The 27,518-nt window shown below is 44.3% G+C and overlaps 1 protein-coding gene across 3 annotated transcripts in view; it reads right to left on the reverse strand.

Annotated features, from left to right (window-relative positions):
* The window catches only part of LOC106607023 (mucin-5AC), a 31,610-nt gene extending 4,436 nt beyond the window's left edge, over window positions 1-27,174 (reverse strand). For 2 of the 3 annotated variants that reach the window (XM_014203559.2, XM_014203558.2), the window contains exons 1-4: window positions 26,726-27,173; window positions 7,562-8,273; window positions 7,131-7,218; window positions 156-382 (exon numbers count right to left, since the gene is read on the reverse strand). In XM_014203559.2, coding sequence (XP_014059034.2) covers window positions 156-382; window positions 7,131-7,218; window positions 7,562-8,183 — 937 coding nt within the window. In that variant the 5' untranslated portion in view covers window positions 8,184-8,273; window positions 26,726-27,173. Of the gene's footprint in view, window positions 1-155; window positions 383-7,130; window positions 7,219-7,561; window positions 8,279-26,725 lie in introns of all 3 variants that reach the window. The other variant, XM_045720341.1, reaches the window with a different exon arrangement.
* Between the last annotated feature and the right edge of the window lie 344 nt (window positions 27,175-27,518).

Raw genomic sequence — 27,518 nt, forward strand, 5'->3', positions numbered from 1 at the left:
AAGGTAGGATGGAAACTTAATTATGATAAACAAATTAACAAATTATTATAAAGATATATTTTGAAAAATGTAACAATGTGTAATGCTAGTAATAAAAAGTTAAAACCTTTGTATTTTTTTTTTTTAATTGAACCAAAACTGATGTCCCCTCGTACCTTTCTTGACGGGAGTTGCGGTTTTTGAGGGCTGTGATGTCGGGGTCCGTCCAGCAGAGGGTGTTGTAGAGCCGGCTTTGGCAGAGGCTGGTCTGGGGGTGGTGGAGGTGGTTTTAGCCGTGGGGGTGCCAGGCTTGGCTGTGGTTGTGGAGCTCTTGGCTGTGCTGGCTGTGGCTGGCCTGGCTGCAGCAGAGGCAGGGCGAGATCCTGGCGCACCAGTGGCAGGCCTGAGAGAGAACAGGAGAGGGGTGGGGTCAGAATCACTGAGTACAGCTTTCAAACCAGGGGGGACATTAGTTTAGTGGCCATCTACCAGACACCACGAATCAGTATTTCTATAGATGTGATAAAATATTGAAATGAGACGACTGCTAGTGCCATTTATACACATACAAATAAAGTGACAGACACCAATGTTTAAACAGACTCATTTGCATCGTCAAGTGAACGTTAGGTCCCTCGAGTTCCACATGCTGGTAACCCCTGGGCCATAAATTCACACAGCAAGAGGCCCTGTCGACTGTATTCGCAAGTCATTCTGTTAGTCACTTCTACAGCCCTGCCAGACACTAGACTTCCTCAGGAACACAGCACAGAGAGGTCATAAACCAAGTGATGACAGAAAACACAACAAGAACATGAGAGGACAAAGAGGAGTCAACTTCCATTCACTCCTCGTCTCTTCAATGCCTGGAGTGGCTGGCCCCGACAGGGCACTAATACAGTACCTCACCCAGTCAGCCGCCCCACATCATCACAACACCCTGAGGCATCTGAAGCAGTGCAGTCTGGGAGATGAGTCACGCCACACATACAGAGTGGAGCCCCCCCACTGCCAAGCCCACCCCCATCCTCCTCCCTGCTACATCCAGCCCACCTCTCCTGACATGTGGGTAATGTGCACCCTGGTCAAGTAGCTTCCACGTCAGGCCAGTGCAAAGTAACCGAGATGCAGTGACAGTGGTGAGATCTCGTTAGCCTACGCTGCACTGCACCACCGCCTCTAAATAAAGAACAGAGTTAGCGTCGGCGGCGGGGAGAGGCAAGATCGCTGGGGTCACGTTCATCTTTAATTCAGACGGAGCACAGAAATAACTTGTTCAAATCCCTGTTGGAATTATGGATGGAGTTAAAAGCATATTTCATTGTACAAGAGCAAATGCTGGCAGTTTTCACGCGGCAAGGAAACCCGGAGTGCCACGCACACCCTGTCAAGTGTAGGCCTAATGGAAAACACTGCCTGTCTGGTAACATCTAGCCTCGACATGATGTCCACTAGCAATGGATTACAACCATCCATCCTTCCCTGTACAGGAAGACTTGTCATAGGTAGAGAATGAAGAGGGGTGAAGAGGGAGGGAAGCAGCGGATGATGAGCCTGTTGAACCAAAAACAAGAGACCGCCTGTTATTACTCCAACGATGAGAGGGATTACAAGCTCATGTTAATGATATTGTTTGGTGTGGTGACGTCTAGACTAAGGCTTCTTCTGAAGCATTAACAGCCTAGGTCATGGTACAAAAAGGCCATTGTTTCTATCCAGAGTTGCATCACAAAAACTGGCCCTTTTCTCTATTAGTATGCGTGATATAACCTAGTCCAGGAGAAAAGCTTTTTTTCACATTCACTGTGGTTTCCTCAGGTATCAATCTGACAGGTCTAGACGTAAATGAGGACACACTAAAAAGAAAAAAAGTAGCGTTGTAAAATTCAAAGTTTAGGAGATTTGTAAAAGTGTGTGCTGACAGAAAAAAATGGAACTAAAGATTAGAAAATAATTACAGGACGAAGTGAATAGAGGGTAGAGAGAATGCAGGAGAGATGACGACAGAGTATTTATCGTAATCTGTGTGAGGAAAGGAATATGGCTAATCCAAAATGACTCCGTTTAGGTAGGGAAGCAAGGCAGATTAGCGGGCCATCGTCAAAGGCAGTAGGAGAGAGGGAGCGAGAGAAAACGCTCATCCGATTACACACCATTAACTTCCTGTCATTGTCGCTTCTCAAAAAGGTCCGATCACTGTTGTAGGAGCCAGTGCGGCCGTTATAGAATAACGGGGAATGGTCGAACAATAATAAAAAGACAGACAGGATGTGTTACAAAATTAATACATGCTTCTCGGCAGTTAGGCACAATGAAAAGGCTCCACTGAGGCAGTGTTGATCATGTTAGACTCGTGATCAGTCTAATGGCTGGCACACAATGAAGGAAAATTGCGGTGCATTGCTTCTCAAACTTGCCAACGGCCTTGCCATTAGGAACATCATCACAAATTGGGGTTAAAGAAAATGTAGGGAAAAAGCCTAGAAATTCACTGAAGCTTAAAAAATGAGCGCAGAGACAATTAATGTCCACCAAAGTCGCCTGGGGTTTTAAAAATATAACATTTTAGTTTCATTACGCATTCTGGAACGATGTGGAACTTTGCGGTGATTAACATAAAAAATCAGGTTGCCAGTGTGCCTTCGCGTGGCAAATCAAATTGGGGCTACGATTAAGTCAACGAGATGCATAAGCAAGGCTAGTGCCTCCCCTGCAGCAGAGCTAACAGCAAAGAGCCAGCTACCATGGGGACGGACCTCCTCCCAGGGAGACAGCTGGCATATTAGAGATGATGCCATTTTAACTCAGCAGAAAGGCTGGGAGGGACACTTTACCCTGGTTAAAAGGAGGAGGAACACAGGGTTCAGATATGGAACCATTAACAAAGGAATTCCAGAAAGTAAGAGAAGCCTTAACTGAAAAGTATAGCTGCCCTCTGCTTGAGGAAAATAACGTTTCAAAACAAATTCTTATTTTCAATAACGGCCTAGGAACAGTGGGTTAACTGCCTTGTTCAGGGGCAGAACGACAGATTTTTACCTTGTCAGCTCAGGGACTCGATCTTGCAACCTTTCGGTTACTAGTCCAACGCTCTAACCACTAGGCTACGCTGCCGCCCCATATTACACTGTACACGACTGGCACAGCTATATGACACTGTACACGACTGGCACAGCTATATTACACTGTACACGACTGGCAGCCTACTGCTCTATTACTGGTTAAGTACAGCAGGACAAGGGAGAGAGAGCCACCACCCCTACCCTCTTCTCCTAGCCTTTCATGGCTTCCTCCAAATTCATAGACCACCGACACTCCTTACTCAATATAGGCCCAACAATGCATTGTGCACGGGGTCCTGTGCACGGGGTCCTGTACACTGTACACGGGGTCCTGTACACAGGGTCCTGTACACTGTGCACGGGGTCCTGTACACTGTACACGGGGTCCTGTACACGGGGTCCTGTACACGGGGTCCTGTACACTGTGCACGGGGTCCTGTACACTGTGCACGGGGTCCTGTACACTGTGCACGGGGTCTCCCTCTCACACATCCTTTGCCATTCCATTTAGATCCCCACCACCTCGCTGCGTTCACTCCTCTGTCCATCAGCCCTCCTAGCAGTGACGGGGCTCAGCAGGGACATGACTTATTCATCCATGTAGCATCCATCCTCCTCAGCCCTTTATGTGGTTCACTCTACTGAAGCCATGACGTGCAACATGTTCAGCTACATACCACAGCCACACTGGGTAAATACCATCCAATAACATTGGATTTGTCAGTGTACAGCAGGTATAAAAGGTGCAGTGAAATGCTTATGTGCAGCTCCCTCAACAATGCAATACATTAATCAATAACAGAGTCAAGTCAAAAATAACAATAGAAGTAATAAATAAAACCAGAAACAATGAAAAACATTAAAACACCAAAATAAGACTGCAAAGTTGGCTAGGCGCTAGCGAACAGGACAACGATCGTGCTGATGAACATATACAGCCTCCCAGCAATACCGGCGTGCACAGCATATACCACACTAGCATACGCATGCAAGCAAACCCACATCAATGACGGCCACTGCATGATATCATCTCAACTATTCTCAAAACACACACCTTCCCCCCACACCACCCACTGTGTCCAACACCACATACTGACTTCTTCAGCACACACAAAATCAAACCCAGAGGTTTCCTGTCACAGGCTGTAGAGCTACCATTATACAGGCAATCAGTATCAAACAGCGGACAAGCACAGAGTACAAACACAGAGTACAAACACAGAGTACAAACACAGAGTACAAACACAGAGTACAAACACAGAGTACAAACACAGAGTACAAACACAGAGTACAAACACAGCCCTACAACAGTGTTGGCTTGAGAGCACACCTCATCACACAGCCAAATTGGTACTACAAAAACAAATGGCACACACACATCGCGGGTAAATAGTGTTCACACCTCTACTACACCCACCAACCAGGACGTAGTGGCAGGTATTAAGTGCAACTGTAAAGGGAGAGGTGGAATACTGACAAATCGTGTGCTGCTGCAGACTATTCATTTCACACACATATTTTCAGCTGCCACCGACAAAGTCTGAGGTTGAACTTCAGAATGAATCTGAGGTGTGTCACCAGCAGAGAGGATCTAGTGTTTGGAGGGGTCAGAGCAGTCAGACTAAAATAGAACAAAAAGCTCAGTTTCAGGACAAACAGAACACAGACTGGACTTGCTAAATGGCAACAGAACCAAAACAGCCATGATGCGTAGGGCTGGTACCATTATTGTAGAATTGTGTAACCGACAATTATGAGCAACATCCAGGAACAAAATAATCGTAATCGTCTTAATACCGTCATTTTAGGCGAAGGGGGATTCAAGTTCATATTCAAGTATACACGGAGTGTACAAAACATCAGGAACACCCTTCCTTTTGCACTAAGAACAGCCTCAATTCCTCGGGCATGGACTGTGGAAAGCTTTCCACAGGGATGGTGGCCTATGTCGACAACAATGCTTCCCACAGTCTTGCCCATTCACCCTCTGAATGGACACATACACAATCCATGTCTCAATCATATCAAGACTTAAGAACCCATCTTTAACCTGTCTCCTCCCCTTTATCTACACTGATTGAAAGGGAGGAGACAGGTGACCTCAATAAGGGATCACAGCTTTCACCTGGACAGTGCCATGGAAATGTTTTGTACCCTACAGTTGACCCAATAGCAGTTTGTTATTTTGACATGAATTGGGTGAAGCTGGTAGCATAATCATTTTACGAGCGAAACGGCACGGTTGGGAGAGAAGATCCAAGCGGTCAAAACCAGAGTTCTATATTTATAACCCTTAGAATGGACACCATGTTAATGCCTTTGAGCATTTCATTTATCCATTCATGACGAGAATTTGGAATGTTGTACATAGCATCGTTTAAAATTCAGAAAATTCTGTGAATTGCTATTGGTCAACATTGCACATGAGGAGCTATTACGGCTGCTATGGAACGCAGGGTTATGTAAATGCATCATAATAATATGCATAAACTTCAATGTCCAAACTTTTCAAATATATGGCTCTGTTAAAAACCATTTGTTTGTGAGACGGGAGTGTCACCAAAGCTGTGTTCATTAAGTATCTCGTAGGACATTTCCAAAAATGCATTACAAGCTCAAAACATTTGTTCTATAAAAATCACAATTAAGATGACCATGGCCATTTGCATGACATTTAGCCTACTGGTTATTCTAGAACTGTCACAGCCATAATGATGTGATTCAGCCAAATTAGATTTAGGCCATTTGTAGCTGCAGGATCATTAAAAAAAATATATATATATTTGCTTTCCAATCTTTTCTGTCTGATAACAAAATCTCCTAAAGAGTGAACTTGAATAAATTGAGGGACAAAATGAGTATTGTGTGTGAGAGAGAGTCAGCGGTCTCAGTGAGCAGGGGGACAGGCTGTCGGATATGCCAGAACATATCCACTGTGCACTCATACGCTCATCTGATACAGACATGCATTAAAGAGGGAGCAGAAAGGGAGCAGGGCTAAATCTAATTACAGCAGAGATTTATGACCCTGTCACAGTCTAATACCCCCCAGTGCAGGCTGGCTGGGTACACAACGCTCACTGAATCCATCAGCCTCCAAGCTATCTCCCTCAGCCATATGTTGCACAACGCAAAATTAACTGTTTTGTTCCGTAATGCATGGATTAAATTTACCGCTTACCTCATAGTTTAACTTCACCAGAGATTGTCGCACTCGCAAAATAAAAACGCTAAATCGCTATCTGTTGACTAGTATGTACTCGCTAGATCCTGTTAGATTGTTGGAGGGGGAGCGATGAAAAGTAAGGAACTATGAAAGTAAGAGACCACAGTTCCCTTGGTATACAAACAACACAGAAGGGGAAAGGGGGTTGGGCGGGGGGAGTGAGGGCCTATTCAAAGAACAGCCAAACACCTGAGGACATCCCTGATCATCCTCCCCTCTTCACAGACAAAAGGCTTGTTGAGCCACCTCCCAGCAGCCCATGACTCTCTGGAGTTGCTCCCTGGGGTTACGCTCGTCTCTGCTGGAACGCCACACCGTGTGACTCAGGTACTGTCTGGGTCTAATCTGACCTGATTCTACTTACTGCCAAACAGAGGTCCAAAACAGCCTGGTCTGTCTCCTAGAGTTGGTTCTTATTTATTCTGAGGGGTGCAGACTAATCTCTGGATGTGATTTGCAAACCCAAAACAGCGCTGCGAGACCTGGCTCAGAGTGACTGCTGGCCTACTGCTGGGGACTTCTTATTGTGCCCGTTTCTCCAGAGAGTGTTTTTAACCAGTCCCTTTCAGCCTGCAACATTCCCAAAATGAAGCAGCTGGTTTCTCAGTCGCAACTGGAGCGTTACGCTGAATTTATTAAAACAATTAATTACCGCTGTTGTAGTTGCACATGTATTGCACAGTGAATTGAAGTCGGCATCAAACGAAAGGCTGCCCAGCTAGGTACAGACAGACAATCAGCTTTTGCCTGGAGGAAGCCTGAATTGAGGACCAATTACGTACAACTGCCTACTATGTCATCTACACACTCACAGTCTCTCCCAATGGGAGGGGCTACGAGCTCTACACCAATGGTTGGCCTACCTGGTTGTCTTGGAAACAGGAGGCCTATCAGGCTTGGGAGCAGCAGCAGTGCTGGGCTTGGTGGTAGCTGTAGAGACAGGCCGGGGAGCTGGGGAGATGAGATATGGGAAGGTGAGGAAGAGAGGGAAGGACAAAGAGATAGATATACAACATGAGTAATTATTATGATTTATGTCATAACATTTATTTCCTGAGGAACCAGGCCAATGTATTTCTATATTTGTTGCAGTCATTACAGCGTGTCATACATCTTCAACTGAATCCATCTGGATGTGCTGCTGTATGTCAACCTTCACAGTACAATGTCATACTTTGCCTCAGGGAAAATTTACATTTGCTGTGTACAGAAGACAATTGGCAACTGATGACAAATGCAAAGCTTCATCTAGCTTTCAGTGACTGTAAATGACTGGTCCTAAATGTTAGCCTACCTGTGGGCTTCTTAGCAGCGGTGCTGGTGGCTTTGACATCATTAGTTGGCGCCGCAGGCGTCTTCTTTGCTGCTGTTCCTGTGGTGGCCTTCACCCCGTTGGTGGCAGCAGGAGCAGAGGTAGGGCGGGTGGTGCCCGCTGGCTTCTTCTCACCAACCTTGGTGGTGGTCTTAGTGGAAGGGACAACGGCTGTGCCTACGGGCCTCTTGGGTGTGGTCTTCTCTGGGGCTCCAGTGGTGGTCTTCTTGGCCACTCCGTTGGCATGTGGCTTGGAAACCCCATTGGTCAGTCGACTCTGGGCGGTGTTGGGTCGAGACCCTGGTCCGGTCGTGGTCTTAATTGTGGCGGTGGTCCCAGGCTTTGTCTTAGCAGCGGGGGCCTTGGTCTTGGCTTTCGGATCTGCTGCAGCCTTGCTGTTTCCCGTCTTGGTGGGGGCCACCTGGGCTGGCTCTGGATGAGGCTCGCCCTGCCCCATCTCTCCCTGCTGGGCAACTCCCTCCGTCTGAGGTGCCGGCGCACCCTGGTTAGGCTCCTCTCCCATCGCAACTGGCTCGTTTACCGGATCGGCGTCCAGTGCTTCCATTGGCTCCATCGCTGCCGTGGCAACCCCATCCGGTTTCATCTCCCCTCAGTCCTGGCTATCCGTCTCTGCAGAGGAGGGCTGGAGAGCTTGAGACTGAAGATGGTGACTGCACTCAGGCGATGGTGGAGTCTGATCAGGCAAAGAGAAGAGAAGAGTATCATCAGGCTGTAACAAGACTGGACATGCATGACACTGAGCCTTCATATCAGCAGACAGGCCACAGAGGGATCAGATGAAGGCTTTCCTACAGACAGATATACAGACAAACACTACATACAGCGTGTGCAGAAATATTGTTTTGAAAGTAGAGAAAATGTGTTTAAGGCCAATGATCCTAACAGATTAGGAGCAGACAGAACAGGATGTGCCATTCTGCATAGAGCTTCATTGCTAAACAACCCTGGAGGGAACTCTCGCGCTCACACACACACACACACACACACGATACATGTGTGACAATATATTCTGGGGGAAGAGATAGAGGACAACCATAAAAAATGATAATCTAAGTACAAACTCAAGGCAAAACAGAGAGAGCTAGCAAAACATGTTTTTAAACATCAACAAGCCAGAGAATGCACTTGAGTGCATTATATTCTAGGTCTACATACAGACGAGGCATCAGACCCACTAGTGTGGAAGACAAGCCTTCCTTCAACTGAAGCGAGGGGGAAAAAAAAAAAAAATAAATAAAATAAAATCGCAAAAATCCCTTCCACTCCTTACAAACTGAGTCAGATGGCTCTCTCTCTACAACATGCTCTAGTTCATCAGACAAGACAGCAAAGCTAAGGAACCACACGTCACTCAGATGTGGTGAACCAAACCACCAAACGGAGATGTAAAGGTCACGCTGAGGGGAAATGACATGCATGTAAACAATGCCATAAGCACTGACTAGCAGGCAGTCGCGCTGGGGAAGTACCATAAACACAGATGCTTTGCTGTCAGGGTGGAGAGGTAAGGCCTGCAGTGTGGAGCAGGGGCCTAATGACAGGGAAACGTAGAGTCAGTTGTCTGACAGGACACTTGGCTCCACGGTGAAGCAACACTGAGGCAGAGGAAGTGGCTTGGCCTGAGGAGCGTGGGAACAGGAGAGGGGATACAGTCTGTAAAGTTTGGAACGACAGTGCGCTGCTCGGACTCTAGAAGGCCTCTCCACTTCCACCCAGCCCCTCTCTCCCCCATAGCCAGATGCTGCTGCTCCCCCTCCTTCCTAGAGGAGAGAGTCTTTATACTGTCAGCTTCCTGGAACCACTCCCCACACAGCCCCCCTTTCTCTCTGCTCTCATCCCTTACTCATCCTCTAAAACTAAATACATTACTGTGCCTTCCTTCGTCCCCCTGCCAAACCTCCCATTTTCTCCAAGCCTTTTCCTCAACTTCCCCCACCCTCGCACTCTCGACCCCTCTGTTCTCTGTTTGCGTTCGCACAGATGGCCTGAGCAGCTGAGCAAGGCCAGAGGGGAAGAGAGAGAGAGAGAGGGAGAAGGAGAGCGGGAAAAGCCCTCGGGGAGAAAATCCATACCGCAAGTAGCACACACAGTGACAGACCTCCGACAACACAGTGGCGGTGAGAGGGGGAGGAGAGAGCCCTGCCAGAGCACACAGGGAAATCAGATTAATTGAGTGACACACCAGTCACATTTGGAGTGAGGTGTGTTGGATGCAAGTGAAAGCAACAGAAACCCTGTTTCACACATGTACATGTTAAGCTCAGTCCAACAGAGATGCTCTGTTCAAGAGCACCAAGTCCTCACACCATGCTGCTCTGCCTATAACAGAGCTCTACACTAACATCAGACCCCAGCCCTGACTCCAACCCTTCAAAAAGAAAACCAACAACATCTAACTCCAGATTGACACCAGGGACTCACACGTCGATAGCCCTGAAAAAATAAAGTCAAATCCAATCGTTGTCTTGCTCCCTCTACCTCCCCTTCCGGTGTTCTGAACGGTTCTATTCCTGCAGTTTCTGAACAGCCAGACTGTGCTTTTCCCAGCTCTAGTCTGTTGTGGTGATAAATCTCCAGCCCTCAGCCAGAGGAACACAGCTCTGCTCTTTTTCCTCCAGTTGGGAGATTACACAGCTCTAGTCTAAGGCCCTCGCCTCGTCTACATCACCCTATGTAGTAGGGAACATACAACCACGCCCAATGATACGTGTTGGGACTGGTAATATTTTGACTGACTTTGGACAACCCTGCAATGTCGTAGTTGTCTTTGGTGAAATATTTTGGGTTCGTCTTTGCTGTCATATGCATGTTTAGAGACGGATGGCGTTAGGATTCCCTGTTCGTAAAACATCTCAAGCTGATTCTCCACAGCTGGTAGTGTGTTACATATACTTTGTTCACTGGAGTGGGATATCAGAAGCTGTCGGCTGCTAAACAGCTAGAGGATGTGGGTTGTAGCCTAGATAGAAGAAGACAAGGCTCAACCAGCTGCATCACAACCCTAAGGACGCTCGCCACCCCCCAAGAGGAGAGGAACAACTTCCTGTCCATGTTGTCTGGAGGACTCATCGTTATTTAGGACAGACATTTTGTTATTACTGTCATGTAGAGTTGCATGTTTTTATTTATACATCCTTAGCTTAGGTTCAGAAAGATCAAAAATTTAAAAAATTAAAAAATTACTTATTTAAATGTCCCTCAGACAGTGATGGTTTCGATATCTTCCCAAACAGCCGCTCCATCTTATCAAACTGCATCTCACATAACATTCTCTACAAGCCTCACTGATGAGCAACACAGATACAGGGAACAAAGAACACACACAGGTCATGAAATACTACACATACACACCAAAGGGTGTTCACTGTCATGTCAAGGAGAAACCAAACAATAGGATGAAGGTACACACACAGACACACACACACACACACACACACACCTTTATCTCATTATTGTTAATCAATCATAGACAAGACGCTTAATGCACTTCAGCAGCTGACGATAGAACACCAGCTGGGCAAAGTATGATCATCCTCCAAGAGCCATATTCAATGTAATCTAACCTGCCTCCATGTCTCACAGACACTTACAGGACTATACTGCATATACTGATATCTGGCAGGCCTCCAACAGCACTGGGAGATCCCAGCTTTTCTGATTGTCTAGACACACAAGCGTGAGGAGTCCTCAGATTTTTTATTTAACTAGGCAAGTCAGTTAAGGACAAATTCTTATTTACAATGACAGCCTACACCGGCCAAACCCGGACGACGCTGGGCCAATTGTACGCCGCCCTATGGGACTCCCAATCACAGCCGATAATCAGGTCATGAGCATATTCTAACGGTAATCGCCACTTTGACCTCTTTTTAAAAAAACTGTGCAGAGTCTGTGTGTACACCTATACAAGCCTTTGCATGTGTACGGCTGTGTTTTGGGGCATTAGGTCAATTTTATTTATAAAACGATCAACAAAAACCTATTGGCTTAAATTATACATGTTCAATTCCCAATTAATGTCCCCAGCAGGAGAGGGTGGGCTAAACGCTACCTTAATGTCATCTCTCCTGGTGGCCTGTGTGTGCATGTCTAATCAGGGCCTCCCTTTGCCAGGAACAAGAGCCTGGCTACTGAAAATCACAGCGGTCAACGGTACTTATGAATAGCTAGCAATGGCAACCGCCACCGCTTTCCTAGTTCACTGCTGTGTGTACATACATTCTCTGTGCCTGCATGTCCCCCAGGGTCAGCTGTAAATAGCCCTCAATGGGAGGATTGTAGCGGAAGAAAGCCGGGGCAAGCGAACAGGAGATCAGTTTAGTGTGCTTTTCCTAACGCTCCTGTAACCTTCCCTTAATGCCTAACGATAGAATTGATAACCCTGGAACCAGAGAGAGGATTCAAGAGTTAACGGTCGGGAGTCTGGTTTGAAGAGGCCAGTTTAACGGCCTCTAAACCCATCAACACACATTCGTCGCCACATACTGCAAACACTGGGATCAGTTGTCTTCACTCCTCAGCCAGTGTTAAGACGCCCTGGTGCCTGTGTTGACAGAACATCTCTCAGTTTATTGTTGAGACTGTGTGGCGTCTTCATCTAGAAACCAATGCTCTTATTCAACACTGCTGAGGTAAGTTCCACAAGGTTTCTGTTCGAAGCAAACATGTTCATTTCAGTTAAAAGATATAAAACGAACATTCCAATATGTTACAGTGAACATTAATGTTTGAGGCACCACGCGCTGGCATAGGGCCAGAGGTAAACTCTAAAACAGATCCCTGCAGCATTCCACTACTCCTCTGAGGGAGGACAGGCACACACACACACACGGTGCGTTGAGGATCAGAACACATGAAACATTCTGTTGAATGATGCAGGATTGAGTCCACAAGCAAGTCTGGGGAATTGAAACTAGAGGTCGACCGATTATGATATTTCAACGCCGATACCGATTATTGGAGGACCCAAAAAGGCCGATGCCGATTAAATCGGCCGATTTCTCTCTTTATTTGTAATAATGACAATTACAACAATACTGAATGAACACTTATTTTAACTTAATACATAAATACTATCAATTTAGCCTTAAATAATAAAACACGTTCAACTTGGTTTCAATAATGCAAAAACAAAGTGTTGGAGAAGAAAGTAAAAGTGCAATATGTGCCATGTAAAAAAGCTAATGTTTAAGTTCCTTGCTCAGAACATATGAAAGCTGGTGGTTCCTTTTAACATGAGTCTTCAATATTCCCAGGTAAGAAGTTTTAGGTTGTAGTTATTATAGGAATTATAGGACTATTTCTCTCTATACGATTTATATTTCATATACCTTTGACTATTGGATGTTCTTATAGGCACTTTAGTATTGCCAGTGTAACAGTATAGCTTCCGCCCCTCTCCACGCTCCTACCTGTGCTAAAACCAGGAACACATCGACAACAGCCACCCTCGAAACAGCGTTACCCATGCAGAGCAAGGGGAACAACTACTCCAAGTCTCAGAGCGAGTGACGTTTGAAGCGCTATTAGCGCGCACCCGGCTAACTAGCTAGCCATTTCACATCGGTTACACCAGCCTAATCTTGGGAGTTGACTGGCTTGAAGTCATAAACAGCGCAATGCTTGAAGCACAGCGAAGAGCTGCTGGCAAAACGCACGAAAGTGCTGTTTGAATGAATGCTTACGAGCCTGCTGGTGCCTACCACCGCTCAGTCAGACTGCTCTATCAAATCATAGACTTAATTATAATATAATAGACACACAGAAATACGAGCCTTAGGTCATTAATATGGTCGAATCCGGAAACTATCATCTCGAAAACAAAACGTTAATTATTTCAGTGAAATACGGAACCGTTCCGTATTTTATCTAACGGGTGGCATCCCTAAGTCTAAATATTCCTGTTACATTGCACAACCTTCAAATGGTATGTCAAAAATAAGTTCGCAACGAGCCAGGCGGCCCAAACTGTTGCATATACCCTGACTCTATGTGCAATGAACGCAAGAGAACTGACACAATTTCACCTGGTTAATATTGCCTGCTAACCTGGATTTCTTTTAGCTAAATATGGTTAGGTACAGTCGTGCAACGATTGTGCTTTTTTCGCAAATGCGCTTTTGTTAAATCATCCCCCGTTTGGCGAAGTTGGATGTCTTTGTTAGGAAGAAAGTGTCTTCACAGTTCGCAACGAGCCAGGCGGCCCAAACTGCTGCATATCACTGACTCTGTTGCAGAGGTGACACATTTTCCCTAGTTAAAAGAAATTAATGTTAGCAGGCAATATTAACTAAATATGCAGGTTTAAAAATATATACTTGTGTATTGATTTTAAGCAAGACATTGATGTTTATGGTTAGGTACATGTTGGAGCAACGACAGTCCTTTTTCGCGAATGTGCACCGCATCGATTATATGCAACGCAGGACAGGCTAGATAAACTAGTAATATCATCAACCATGTGTAGTTAACGAGTGATTATGATTGATTGTGTTTTATAAGATAAGTTTAATGCTAGCTAGCAACTTACCTTGGCTTCTTACTGCATTCGCGTAACAGGCAGGCTCCTCGTGGAATGCAATGTAAAGCAGGTGGTTAGAGCGTTGGACTAGTTAACTCTAAGGTTGCAAGATTGAATCCCCAAGCTGACAAGGTAAAAATCTGTCGTTCTGCCCCTGAACAAGGCAGTTAACCCACCGTTCCTAGGCCATCATTGAAAATAAGAATGTGTTCTTAACTGACTTGCCTAGTTAAATATTATAATAATAAAAAAAAAAATCTATATATCTATATCTAAATAAAAAAATATTCTAAACAAAAATAAAAAAAATAAAATAAGAAAAATATTTTAAAAAAATATTTTACAAATAATTAAACTAAATAATTAAAAAAACATTTAAAAAAAATTAAATACTAATTTAAAAAAGGGAAATCGGTGGCCAAAAATACCGATTGTGATAAAAACTTGAAATCGGCCCTAATTAAATCGGCCATTCCGATTAATCGGTCGACCTCTAATTGAAACAGTAGCAGCTGAAACCAGAATGGGTGGTACTACCAGTCTTAGACAAGATACAAAGAATATAAGAGAAGGCTAGACCCATGGCAACAATTTCATTTGGGGTTGGTGCAGATGGTTCTGATTCAAAAGAAGAGAAGGGAAACAGAGGGGTGCTAGAGGGCGCTACAGAGAGGGCCTAAAACAGAAACTAACAGCACCGCCTCCAAAAGCTAAAATTCCATTAATACGCTCCATCATGTATCATCTCAGAGGGAAATCTTGGCACTAAACCCTGAACAGCTGCTGTGTATTACTAATATCATCATTCATTTCAAAGTACAATTTATACATTGTGGAAAATGACAAGTCTGCAAGTGTGATTAAAAGTCATTCAGGAACTTACAATAGATCACATCCAAAAACACATGCTATCCGAGGCTTCAAGAGACCTCATGAGCATCATCATCATAAAAGCATTACATAACACCATACCCATCACCATAGTCCCTTTCAGCGACTACCGTACACCCCAGTTCATCTCTCCACTCAATTAGCAGGAAGCTTTCCCTGCATGGTACTGTCCCTCTCTCTGCTTTAATAGAAACCATTATACACTTCTGGAGCCTTGAGGCGGCTATCTAAACAGAACCCAAGAGACTGAGGGACTGATTGTTGCTGTGCGCTGCCCAGCTAAGAAAAGGGGAGCACAAAAGACGCATGACACCATCCCAGCTGAGTCAGTGTGCTGCCTTCATCACCCTGATACTAATCGCAGCTCGCACATTCCCAAACAGGCCCGGCCAAAGGTCAGGAAGCCGCCCCTGCCCCACACACAAACAAACCTCTCCAAACAAAGTTGACTCCTCTCCACGGAATTCCTTCCTTTGACACGGTGTAGGAGGGAGACGAGAAGGGATTGTGTGGCCCTTCTCGGACGGTGACGTCAGGACATGCCCGACAAATGAGGCTATGGACACTTAACTCCCCAGACAGAGCAGAAAGCAGCTGATTTGGATCCCATCTCCTGGGCTATAGCCGACAACGCACCATGGTTTCAACCTTATGATTTCCATTGACAACTCCATGGTCTTGGCAACAGACATTGGACAAAGTAAACTCAGTTCAGGAACATGCTTTTCTCCTGTTCACTGGTCTGCTGCCTGTGTCAGTAAAGGCAACATCTTGTGTGACAGACACCTGAATCACAGAACCATGTGATGTGACAGACTAATCCCTGTGCTCTAAAGAAGTTTAGTAGCGGGTTTAGAGTCTGTACCACCATGGCACGACTGGTAGAGACTTCAAGTGAGAGAAAGGTACCATCTACATCACATGCCTTTGCTCCCGGACCCATCAAGTGAATATGCTGGTCCCAAACACACACTACCCCCACTTTACCAGCGTGCGTCACCCATCTCCCAGCCTCAGGAGACTCGGCCCCCCGGGAACAGGGAGATTAACACATGACAGAGCTTGTTAACCCTGGACAAAGAGATTTGCTAATCCTGTACGATCAGGCCGACTGTGCTCCAGCGCCGGCCCAGACTACCCACAGAGACAGAGAGCGCCCAGGACAGAGGCCTAGTGTGTCCCAGAAACCAAACAAAGAAGACCTGGCTCCATCACAACAATGGAGAGACGGAGCCGACAACAAACAAGGTCCCAACAGCGCACAGTCTAGCAACAGTAGACCGCTGAGAGGAACAGCGGGATGGGTGTGATCTTGACCATGCCGATATTGATCGTGGGGGAGAAAGTGAGGATGTGGACTACTCAGATGGTGAGAAGCATTAGTGCATTAGGCAGACAGGGACCTGTTCCACTGATGGAGTCCCTTGCCTGGGGGTTACCCACCAGTGAGGCTGGTGTGGAGGGACTGAAGGGGAGGATTGTGTCCACTGACAGACTCCACTCAGGGGGTAAATTACATTAGGCCAGATAGAGCCAGCTGGTCGGTTGGATCGATGACACCAGATAGGACGGAGAGGAACAAGGCAGGCATCTGGACGGGACAGCAAAACATACCCTTGAGGCTCCAGCTCTCTAGCAGCCACTCACTACTGGAACTGGCTGTAGCCATAAGAGGATTATGTCCTCCTGTTTGAAGCAGAGCAGGCACGTTGCAGACGGAATCTGATCCCTCACAGGTTGTCCACACCACCAGGGCTAACCAGGGCTTTTCAACAAAATAACAGCTGGGCTAACACCACATAAAACTGTACCTAGCCTTTACCCAGAAATTGACATGGCATTTGGGGCTTGGATCAAAAGGCTTCTTAAATAGAAATTACAGGACAATAGCATTTCAAATGACTCAAAACATCTGACAAATCTCCCCCCTGTCAACTCTCATAAATGTAGCCATAATTCTGTCATCGGGAACTTTTGGCATCCATGTCATGCCAGACTGGCCCATGGTGTAGACAGGCTGCCACAGCACTGACATAATACTGAATGCATTGGGCAGAAAATAAATGCAACACAACTGACAGTAAACAGGTGGAAGCCATGGCAATACTTAGTGCATTCGGAAAGTATTCAGACCCCTTTAGTTCCACATTTGTTACGTTACAGCCTTATTCTAAAATTGATTCAATTGCCCCCCCACCCCCAATCTACACACAATGACAAACCGAAAACAGGTTGACATTTTTGCAAATTACAAATAAAAACCAGAAATACCTGATTTCCATAAGTATTTTGACCCTCTGCTATGAGACACGAAAAATTGAGCTCAGGTGCATCCTGTTTCCATTGATCATCCTTGATGTTTCTACAACTTGGAGTCCACCTGTGGTAAATGTACAGTTGAAGTCGGAAGTTTACATACACCTTAGCCAAATACATTTATACTCAGTTTTTCACAATTCCTGACATTTAATTGTAGTAAAACTTCCGTCTTAGGATCACCACTTTATTTTAAGAATGTGAAATGTCAGAATAATAGCAGAGAGAATTATTTATTTCAGCTTTTATTTCTTTCATCACATCCCCAGTGGGTCAGAAGTGTACATACACTCAATTAGTATTTGGTAGCATTGCCTTTAAATTGTTTAACTTAACGTTGAGTAGCCTTCTACAAGCTTCCCACAATAAGTTGGGTGAATTTTGGCCCATTCCTCCTGACAGAGCTGGTGTAACTGAGTCATGTTTGTAGGCCTCCTTGCGCGCACACACATTTTCAGTTCTGCCCACAACTGTTCTATAGGATTGAGGTCAGGGCTTTGTGATGGCCACTACAATACCTTGATTTTGTTGTTCTTAAGCCATTCTGCCACAACTTTGGAAGTATGCTTGGGATCATTGTCCATTTGGAAGACCCATTTGCCACCAAGCTTTTACTTCCTGACTGATGTCTTGAGATGTTGCTTCAATATATCCACATAATTTCCCTTCCTCATGATGCCATCTATTTTGTGAAGTGCACCAGTCCCTCCTGCTGTAAAGCACCCCCACAACATGATGCTGCCTCCCCCATGCTTCATGGTTGGGATGGTGTTCTTCAGCATGCAAGCCTCCCCCTTTTTCCTCCAAACATAAGGATGGTCATTATGGCCAAATAAAAATAGTTCTATTTCATCAGACCATAGGACATTTCTCTAAAAAGTACGATCTTTGTCCCCATGTGCAGTTGCAAACCATAGTCTGGCTTTTTAATGGCGGTTTTGGAGAGGTGGCTTCTTCCTTGCCGAGCGGCCTTTCAGGTTATGTCAATATAGGACTCGTTCTACAGTGGATATAGATACTTTTGTACCCGTTTCCTCCAACATCTTCACATGGTACTTTGCGGTTGTTCTGGGATTGATTTGCACTTTTCGCACAAAAGTACATTCATCTCTAGGAAACAGAATGTATTTCCTTCCTGAGCGGTATGACAGCTGCGTGGTCCCATGGTGTTTATACTTGTATACTATTGTTTGTACAGATGAACGTGGTACCTTCAGGCATTTGGAAATTGCTACCAAGGATGAACCAGACTTGTGGAGGTCTACAATTTTTTTCCTGCGGTCTTGGCTGATTTCTTTTGATTTTCCCATGATGTCAAGCAAAGAGGCACTGAGTTTGAAGGTAGGCCTTGAAATACATCCAAAAGGTACACCTCCAATAGGCTAATTGACATCATTTGAGTCAATCAGAAGCTTCTAAAGCCATGACATCATTTTCTGGAATTCTCCAAGCTGTTTAAAGGCACAGTCAACTTAGTGTATGTAAACTTCTGACCCACTGGAATTGTGATACAGTGAATTATAAGTGAAATAATCTGTCTAAACAATTGTTGGAAAAATTACTTGTCATGCACAAAGTAGATGTCCTAACCGACTTGCCAAAGCTATAGTTTGTTAACAAGAAATTTGTGGAGTGGTTGAAAAATGAGTTAATGACTCCAACCTAAGTGTATGTAAACTTCTGACTTCTATAAATGATTGGACATGATTTCGGAAGGCACACCTGTCTATATAAGGTCAGAGCAAAGACCGGAAGAATTGTCCGTTGAGGTCCGAGACAGGATTGTGTCAAGGCACAGATCTGCGGAAGGGTACCAGAAAATGTCTGAAGCATTGAAGGTCGAAGAACAGTGGCCTCAATCACTCTTAAATAGAAAAAGTTTGGAACCACCAAACTGATCAGTCGGGAGAGAAGAGCCTTGGTCAGGAAGAACCCAATGGTCGCTCTGACAGAGTTCCAGAGTTACTCTGTGGAGATGATTGCGCATCTGGAAGGTTCTCCCATCTCTGCAGCACTCCACCAATCACGCTGTTATGGTAGAGTGGCCAGACAAGCCACTCCTCAGTAAAAGGCATGACAGCCCGCTTGGAGTTTGCCAGGAGGCACCTAAAGGACTGTCAGACCATGAGTAACAAGATTCTCTGGTCTGATGAAACCAAGATTGAACTCTTTGGCCTGAAAGCCAAGCGTCACATCTGGAGGAAACCTGGGAACATCCCTATGGTGAAGCATGATGGTGGCAGCAGCATGCTGAGGGGATGTTTCTCAGCGGCAGGGACTGGGAGACTAGTCAGTATCGAGGGAAAGAATGATGGAGCAAAGTACAGAGATCCTTGATGAAAACATGCTACAGAGCTCTCAGGACCCCAGACTGGGGGGAAGGTTCACCTTCCAACAGGACAACAACCCTAAGCACACAGCCTTGAACTAGATCGAACATTTCTGGAGACACCTGAAAATAGCTGTGCAGCGACGCTCCCCATCCAACCTGAGAGCTTGAGAGGATCTGCAGAGAAGAAATGGGAGAAACTACCCAAATACAGGTGTGCCTAGCTTGTAGCGTCATACCAAAGACTCGAGGCTGTAATCGCTGCCAGTAAAGGGTCTGAATACTATTGTAAATGTGATATTTAATAAATTAGCAAACATTTCTATAAACCTGTTTTTGCTTTGTCATTATGGGGTATTGTGTGTAGATGGGGGGGGGGGATAACGATTTAATCCTTATTAGAATAAGGCTGTAAAGTAAAAAATAAAAGTGGAAAAAGTCAAGGGGTCTGAATACTTTCCAAATGCACTGTATCAGCTACAGGTGGCAGACTGATGCTCAATCACTGGAAATTAGTGATGCACCGATGACATTTCTGACCGATATCCAATATTTTCCTTGCCAAAACAAAACGATACCCAATATTTAAATTTTTTGCGGCCTTTTAAGCTTTCTAGTACAGTTTTATTTATTTTTTTATTTTTTTTATTTTTATTATTTCACCTTTATTTAACCAGAGGTAGGCAATTTGAGAACAAGTTCTCATTTACAATTGCGACCTGGCCAAGACAAAGCAAACAGTTCGACACATACAACAACAAACATACAGTCAATAATACAGTACAAAAATAAGTCTACAATGTGAGCAAATGAGGTGAGATAAGGGAGGTAAAGGCAAAAAAGGCCATGGTGGCAAAGTAAATACAATATAGCAAGTAAAACACTGGAATGGTAGATTTGTAGTGGAAGAAAGTGCAGAGTAGAAATAGAAATAATGGGGTGCAAAGGAGCAAAATAAATAAATAAATACAGTGGGGGAAGGGTAGTTGTTTGGGCTAAATTATAGATGGTCTATGTACAGGTGCAGTGATCTGTGATCAGTTAAATAGTTAACACACACACACACACACACACACACACACTGCGTCTCAGTGCAAGAGGCGTCTCTACAGTCCCTGGTTCGAATCCAGGCTGTATCACATCTGGTCGTGATTCGGAGTCCCATAGGGCGGCGCACAATTGGCCCAGCATCGTCCGGATTTGGACGGGGTAGGCCGTCATTGTAAATAAGAATGTGTTCTTAACGGACTTGCCTAGTTAAATAAAAGGTTACACACACACCAAAAAGCTATTTTGTTGGCATTTACGTAAGTCCCCATTACCAGTAAAACATAATCAAAACCTATTTCTTTCACTGACTTGATGTGCTGTTTCGTTGTTCAGTTGTTTCATTCTCAACCAGGATTCCTATGGAACGTCGTTTGGGTCTTTGCGTGTCAAAAAAGATACGTCAAATAACACTATTTGTCGTGTCAAATAAGCTTGTTGACCAATCTGGACCTGAATATGACTGCGCGTCACAATAATTTAACGTGTTAATACATTTTTTACGTAGTTATTACACTATCACTCGTATTTCATATGTCACAACGATTCATCGATACATATGCTACGATGCTGGTAAAGTTGTCTCGCGCACCTACAGTGCTGGCATAAAGAAAAAGCTGGCCAACTCATGGATGCAACCATGTTCTTCCCCAAAAACATAGCAAAACGTCAATCTGTTCCAGTAGCTATAGTTAGCTAGCTAACTATATAGCTAGGTGTCATCATCTAAGATAACCCTAATTTATAAGACAGTTCTTATTTGATTAATGGGGGTCCGACCCATCTATGTGAAGCTAGCCACAATAAGGATTAGCCACAAGTGGACTTTGCGTTAGCCTTCAAAATAAATGTATGTAATTGACAGTGATGCAAATGAATAAAAATAGTAGAATTATGGCATAATTGAATAGATCATGCTAAATGAGGTTGGAATGTTATATAAATTAAACAAAAGACAATTTGTTAATTTGACAAATCTGTTGAAATCACACTGGATACTTACTTATTTCACTGTACAGCCTTACCTATGGATTGTGAATCAATGACATGGGGTATCAGTCTACCCAGTGATACCCAGAGAATATTAGCGTCATAGCTCTTATTGTGGGACTCTGAAAAAACTGAATTGAGCCACTTTCATTGTCAACCTATGTGTATTGAACACCATTTCTGAGGAAAAACAATACTGCGTGGATGTTTGAGTCTGATAACGCTGAGGAGGACGTTGGGAAAAAGTATCTTGGGCGTTGAGTAGACTGATACCCCATTTCATTGATCCCCAATCCTTAGGTAAAGCTGTACAGTGCAATATGAATGTCAATACACACAATAGGCTGACTGGGATGGTGATTTCTCACAGTCCCGTGATAAGAGATACAATGCTAACATTTGCGTAAACTCTTCACAGTTGTGTTCTGTGGGTGTCACCGAGTAGACTGATAACCTATTTCATTGATTCACATTCCAACCTTGTTTAACATTATGTAGTCTAAATATGGCACGAGTCCACCAATTGTAACCTTCTGAATCACTTTCAAAATGGGTACTTTTATTTTGAAGGCAAACCACAAATTTCACTATTGTGCCTAATCCTTATTGTGGCTAGCTTCACAACACATAACCCGGTCCGGAAAAGCCTCACTAGCCAGATGAAGCTAGCTGGCTGTTTATAACCCTGTTATAACATTAAGTAGCTGGCTAGCTATTTATTTTCATGAACTGAAGTTCAATTTCAATATGCGAACAACAATACTTACCGTAATTTCCGGACTATTGAGCGCACCTGAATATAAGCCGCACCCTCTGAATTTAAAAAAAAGTATTATTTTGAACATAAATAAGCCGCACATCTATAAGCCGCAGGTGCCTACCGGTACATTGAAACAAATGAACTTTACACAGGCTTTAACGAAACACAGTTTGTAACAAAAATAAATAAATAGGCTTTAACGAAATACGGCTTGTAACAAAAAATAAACAATTTGCAGTAAACAGTAGCCTACCAAGAAAGTCATTGGTCACTATCTTCCTCCTCCTGTGCACTGAAACCACTGAAGTCATCTCCTTTCAACAAAAAAATTGAAAGCGGGAAAAATCCAAATATTAGCCGCGTCATTGTTTAAGCCGTGAGGTTCAAAGCGTGGGAAAAAAGTTGCGGCTTATAGTCCGGAAATTACGGTACTCACAAGGATTCCTAAATCATTGCTAAGAACAATGAAAATGACTGCAGTTTCTAATGGTCATTGTTTTCAGGCTGGTTGTATTGGTGCTAGGTACCAAGCTAAAGCTAGCTACCACAGTAGTTGCGTTCTAACAAATAATGCTTTATTACCAACGCGGTATCGTAAACACATCGTTCGTGGGCGGTAGACTTTTTTGTTCAGCTTTGACAGTGCTACTGATAGAAGTGGTGGCGCTTGGCTTGCACGTGCAAATTCAGAACACACAACATTCTATAATAGAACTGTTTTATTTGACATGCATCTTTTTTTTGACACGCAAAGAACCAAATGGCTTTCCATAGTATGTCATGAAGCTAATAGCAGTGACGCTATTACTGTATAACTCCGGTAGGGCAACATCTGAAAAATAGCGCACTTGGTAGTGTGTACCGGTGCTCAACCAGTCGGTGAAAGCTAACATCACCCACAACAGAGAACGGTTGATTGTCAAGGGCAATGAATTCCATTATCCCGGCGTTAATGGATTTGGCCTTTGAGTTTACTCTTTCAAATGACTGCTCGATCCACACAGCAGACATTGTGGGCTTGGTTAGGAATGCTGTGTTGCAAGTGTAGTGCAAAACTTTATGTGGCGTCATTACGTCATCACGTTATATAGGTATGCACGTCAGCTTTGACATCGGTTTTGCACGTCGGCGTTAAACTAGACATCGGGCCGATACCGATGTTGGCACTTTTAGCTAATATCGGCCGATTCTGATAGGTTTACCTATATATCGTGCATCCCTACTAGAAACCAGCAAGCCTTTAGTTTGTGACAGTATTAAAGATCATTTCCATGCTGAGTAGACATTATGCCATATCGCAGCCTTGCAGCGACCACAGCAATCCAGGCAAAATTCTGAAAGTGGTAGGGAGGCATAGCAACAGGGCTCTGAACCATGTCCATTATCCAGCCTCCCACTGGAAGAATTCAGAGCCTCAGCACAGAAAATTAATTACTGCAGCTGCTGGCATATATACCCTCAAAACTGCACAGCAACTGTCAGGACTGACAACTGTGATACCACTGAGGCAGCTATCTTGGATGGACCAATGTCCGAAGCAGAATTATAGTGACGACCATGGCAAACAATGGAGTGGCACTGCAGAAACCACTACTACAGTCCCAAGTCTGTGGTTAAAATAATCTCACGACTGCAGGCCAGTTGCCAGCTGACTTTATTCATAAGCGATGGTGACAGAAATGCCAAAGGTCATACAGTTTAGCCCACTGAGCAATAAAAGCACTAGAGACAACGTCCAAGATGGTCGATTCATGGGACCGTCTATATCGAGTTGCATCCGGTTTAATCTGACTTCTATATGGGGCCGTCTATGGGAATTGTCTTTCTGCGCCGGACATCAGTTAAACTGCAGTAACGAAGTAAGACTGTAGGTCCAGTCGAAAGCGTGCTTCCAGACCGGAACCCTGGCCCTTGGTTCAGCCTGAGAGGGATCTGGTGAGTAGGAGACCAGTCCAGGGCAGGGAGAGGACACACCAATTTCAATATTTACAGTTAGGGATGTCACTGAATCAACCTATTTAGCCTACTATGCCTGAGGGAAAGCCGAGGCACAAATTACTGTAGGCATCTCCCCGACAGCCCATGGCATAGGTCAGAGGAAGGGCAGAGCAAAGAGAACTGTTGGTCAAAAAAAATAAAAAAACAGAATGCTACGGTATGAATTCCGCATGAAATTGCATCTCTTCTGTTTGTAGACATCTAAGCCCTCCTTTAGCCAACTGTTTCAGCAGGCTTACTAAAGCATGTGCATGGCATTAAAGGAGAGACTTAAAATAGGTGTGACAGACAATGTAATAACCAAAATGCCAGCGGAGACATGAGTGGAGGAGGAATCCATTTTCAGCCTATTGTGAAAGTGAGGTGGGCAAGGGGAATTTGGTATCAAGTGTCACAATGCTGGCACATTGGTTTTAAGTAAAAAAAATAACACTCTTTTGCTAAAACAAGATAAAGGATATTGAACACGAAATCTGTCTTATTCGATTCATAGACATGACAGATATATTTTTTAAATGTAACAAGCCAGCAGCATTTGGGTAAAATAGGATCTACATTTAATTTCACATGAATGCATTTGTCCCATGTCTGAGCGTGTCTCTATCCCTCTGCCTCATTCCGTTGCTTGCTTTGTGAGTCAGCCATCGCTCATTAATGCACCAGAGGTTTGACTAACATGTTGGAGCCTCTCTGAGCCAGACAAGGCCATGCCCGAAAAGTGCTCACGTTAATCACCCTGTGATGCAATTTATTCCCGAGTGGCATCAATACTTTATGGCAGATCATTGCAGAATATTGACCTACCCATGCCCACTACCCCACCCTATATCGCTCATTGTCAGCCGAACATCAGGGGCAGAGATTAGGCCTGAGGGACATCTATAATGATTAGTTGCAACTGTATATGGTACCTGCACGTTGAGGGTTTTGGAGACTAACATTATTCACCATTGTTATTTTGGAGTGTGGTCTGGTTGCATAACATTAACACAAGCGAAAAATAGCTCCGGGTTCATGGCCTGAAGCCACAATGTTAGCCTATATGATAGTTTGAACAAAGTATTTTATTACATTGAGAGTACAGTACTTGTCATGACTCACGTTCTAATAATCCTGAGAATTGGGTGAGCCTTCAAAGACCTCTCAACCTTATAAAGTAGAGCACTTACGCCATCCTACAAAAGTAGCATATGCCATGTTCTCGGACTAATGCAAAAGACTAACAGAATTAGCCTAATTTACCCAACATGTCGCCTGTGGGCAAAGAACGAAGCCGTTCTCACTAGAGACCACTTGGCCGCACAGAACAATAGGCGTCAGCCATGGAGGATGAGAGAAGAAAAGTTGATATAATGAAGTGAATACGTCGAATTGCTTTTGAAAAGGCAAATAATCCAAATGATTACACACCGATCCCTTCACAAAAGGAAGGCTGTTATTTTAGCCAGTTGATTCGTCGGTTAGCTAAATAGCTGGTGATCAATTTGAGCCACCACACAGGGCTGCCACCGCCCCATCACCCCCCTCCCGATTGCAATCGAATTCAGAATCTATCCTCTTTATGGCTGAGCCGCGTGAGCCACTCACTGGCAGAAGGAAACTGCAAAGATTCCCTTGTTCCTATACTCGTTTTTGTGCGACCCAACAGACTCGCGTGGATAGTTCAGTTAGCCTATTTAGTTTGCATTTCAACAAGGCTTATTTGTATGGCGCGATTTCCAATTCAAGTTGACGTTTATGTCATGAATCTTGCCCTCGAGGCATAACTGGTCGATTTCCGCTAGATGAACCAGCTACAAAGTCAAAATTTGCCTTATTTTAAACAATCACGAGAAGAAAAAAAAGCCGTGCTTTTTGGTCTTAAATTAAAGTTGGGCATTAGGGTTAGCAGCGTGGTTAAGTTTAGGTTTAAAACAAATTTAAAAAAAATACAGGTTTTCTGACTGTGTTTGTGCCAGCTAGTGACCACTCTGCAGACCTGCCTCCAGAACAAGATTCATGACGAAAAACGCTAACCTGCGTTTCCAATAGGAATTCATGAATTGCACTTGCAATGTCGACAAAGACATTCACCCACTATCTATATGATTTGTCACCCATTCTACCCAGACTAACTACCAAACACTGAATATAAAAATCTAATATTTTAGGAGACCAAAAACATTTGTTAAAGCATCACATCGTAACTTGCATTTTATATTTTCTGTGATTTAAGTGTAAGTTCAGTTGCACAGCTAGTTAGCATGCTAACGCTCAACCAGTCTCTAGACTTACCAACGCAGTGTAGCTAGCTATAGCTTGATCTCCAGCTACGCCCAGTGTTGGACAATGTCCTCCGACTCCTTTCAGAATCCTCGAATACAAAGTGGAACAAATTAGAAAATGAAACCGAACAAGATGAGAAACAGGCCAAAGTACAGCAGCCAGATAACCAAGAAACTTCTGTCGACCGCTGTTTCCAGAAGTGATGCACGTCCCTTCCAAAGAAAGAAAAAACGATTTGCAGTCCACGCACACACTCTCTACTGGCCGGGACTGATGGACAGGCGGAGAGGGTTTTACCACGGCATTACGCGCGGGGGTGAAATTGAAAGGGATGAATAGCCAAGTAACTCGACTTTCTCCATCTCACGACCAATCACTACCCCGGCTGGGATTTATTCAAATGAGGAATGATGTCATCTCTCAAATCACCCTACTTTCTTTCTTCCCATCCTTCCCAAATTGCACCGGTTGTCTCCCCCTTCCCGTATCCCTCTACCAGTTTTCCCGCGTCCCCTCCCTCCATGCCCGACTCCACGCTCATCCTGCACACACCTCCTGCAGTTTCTTTTCAACGGCGCATTCTCTCCACACAATGGTGGCATGTTAGAATTCTCCATTGGTTCTGGACCACTGGATGCTGAGATTTCAGCCACAAAGGGTACCACAGCATAGTCTGTCATATTTTGATTTTCTATAGGTCTACTGCCATTTAGTTACTACCATATTATTCTAATGAAACAAACATCTTTATTAGTTCTACAAAGGACTAAAAATGTCCTGCTGCACATACATAATGAATATT

The sequence above is a fragment of the Salmo salar genome, chromosome ssa06 (assembly GCF_905237065.1).
Source record: "Salmo salar chromosome ssa06, Ssal_v3.1, whole genome shotgun sequence".
Taxonomy (NCBI): Eukaryota; Metazoa; Chordata; class Actinopteri; order Salmoniformes; family Salmonidae; genus Salmo; species Salmo salar.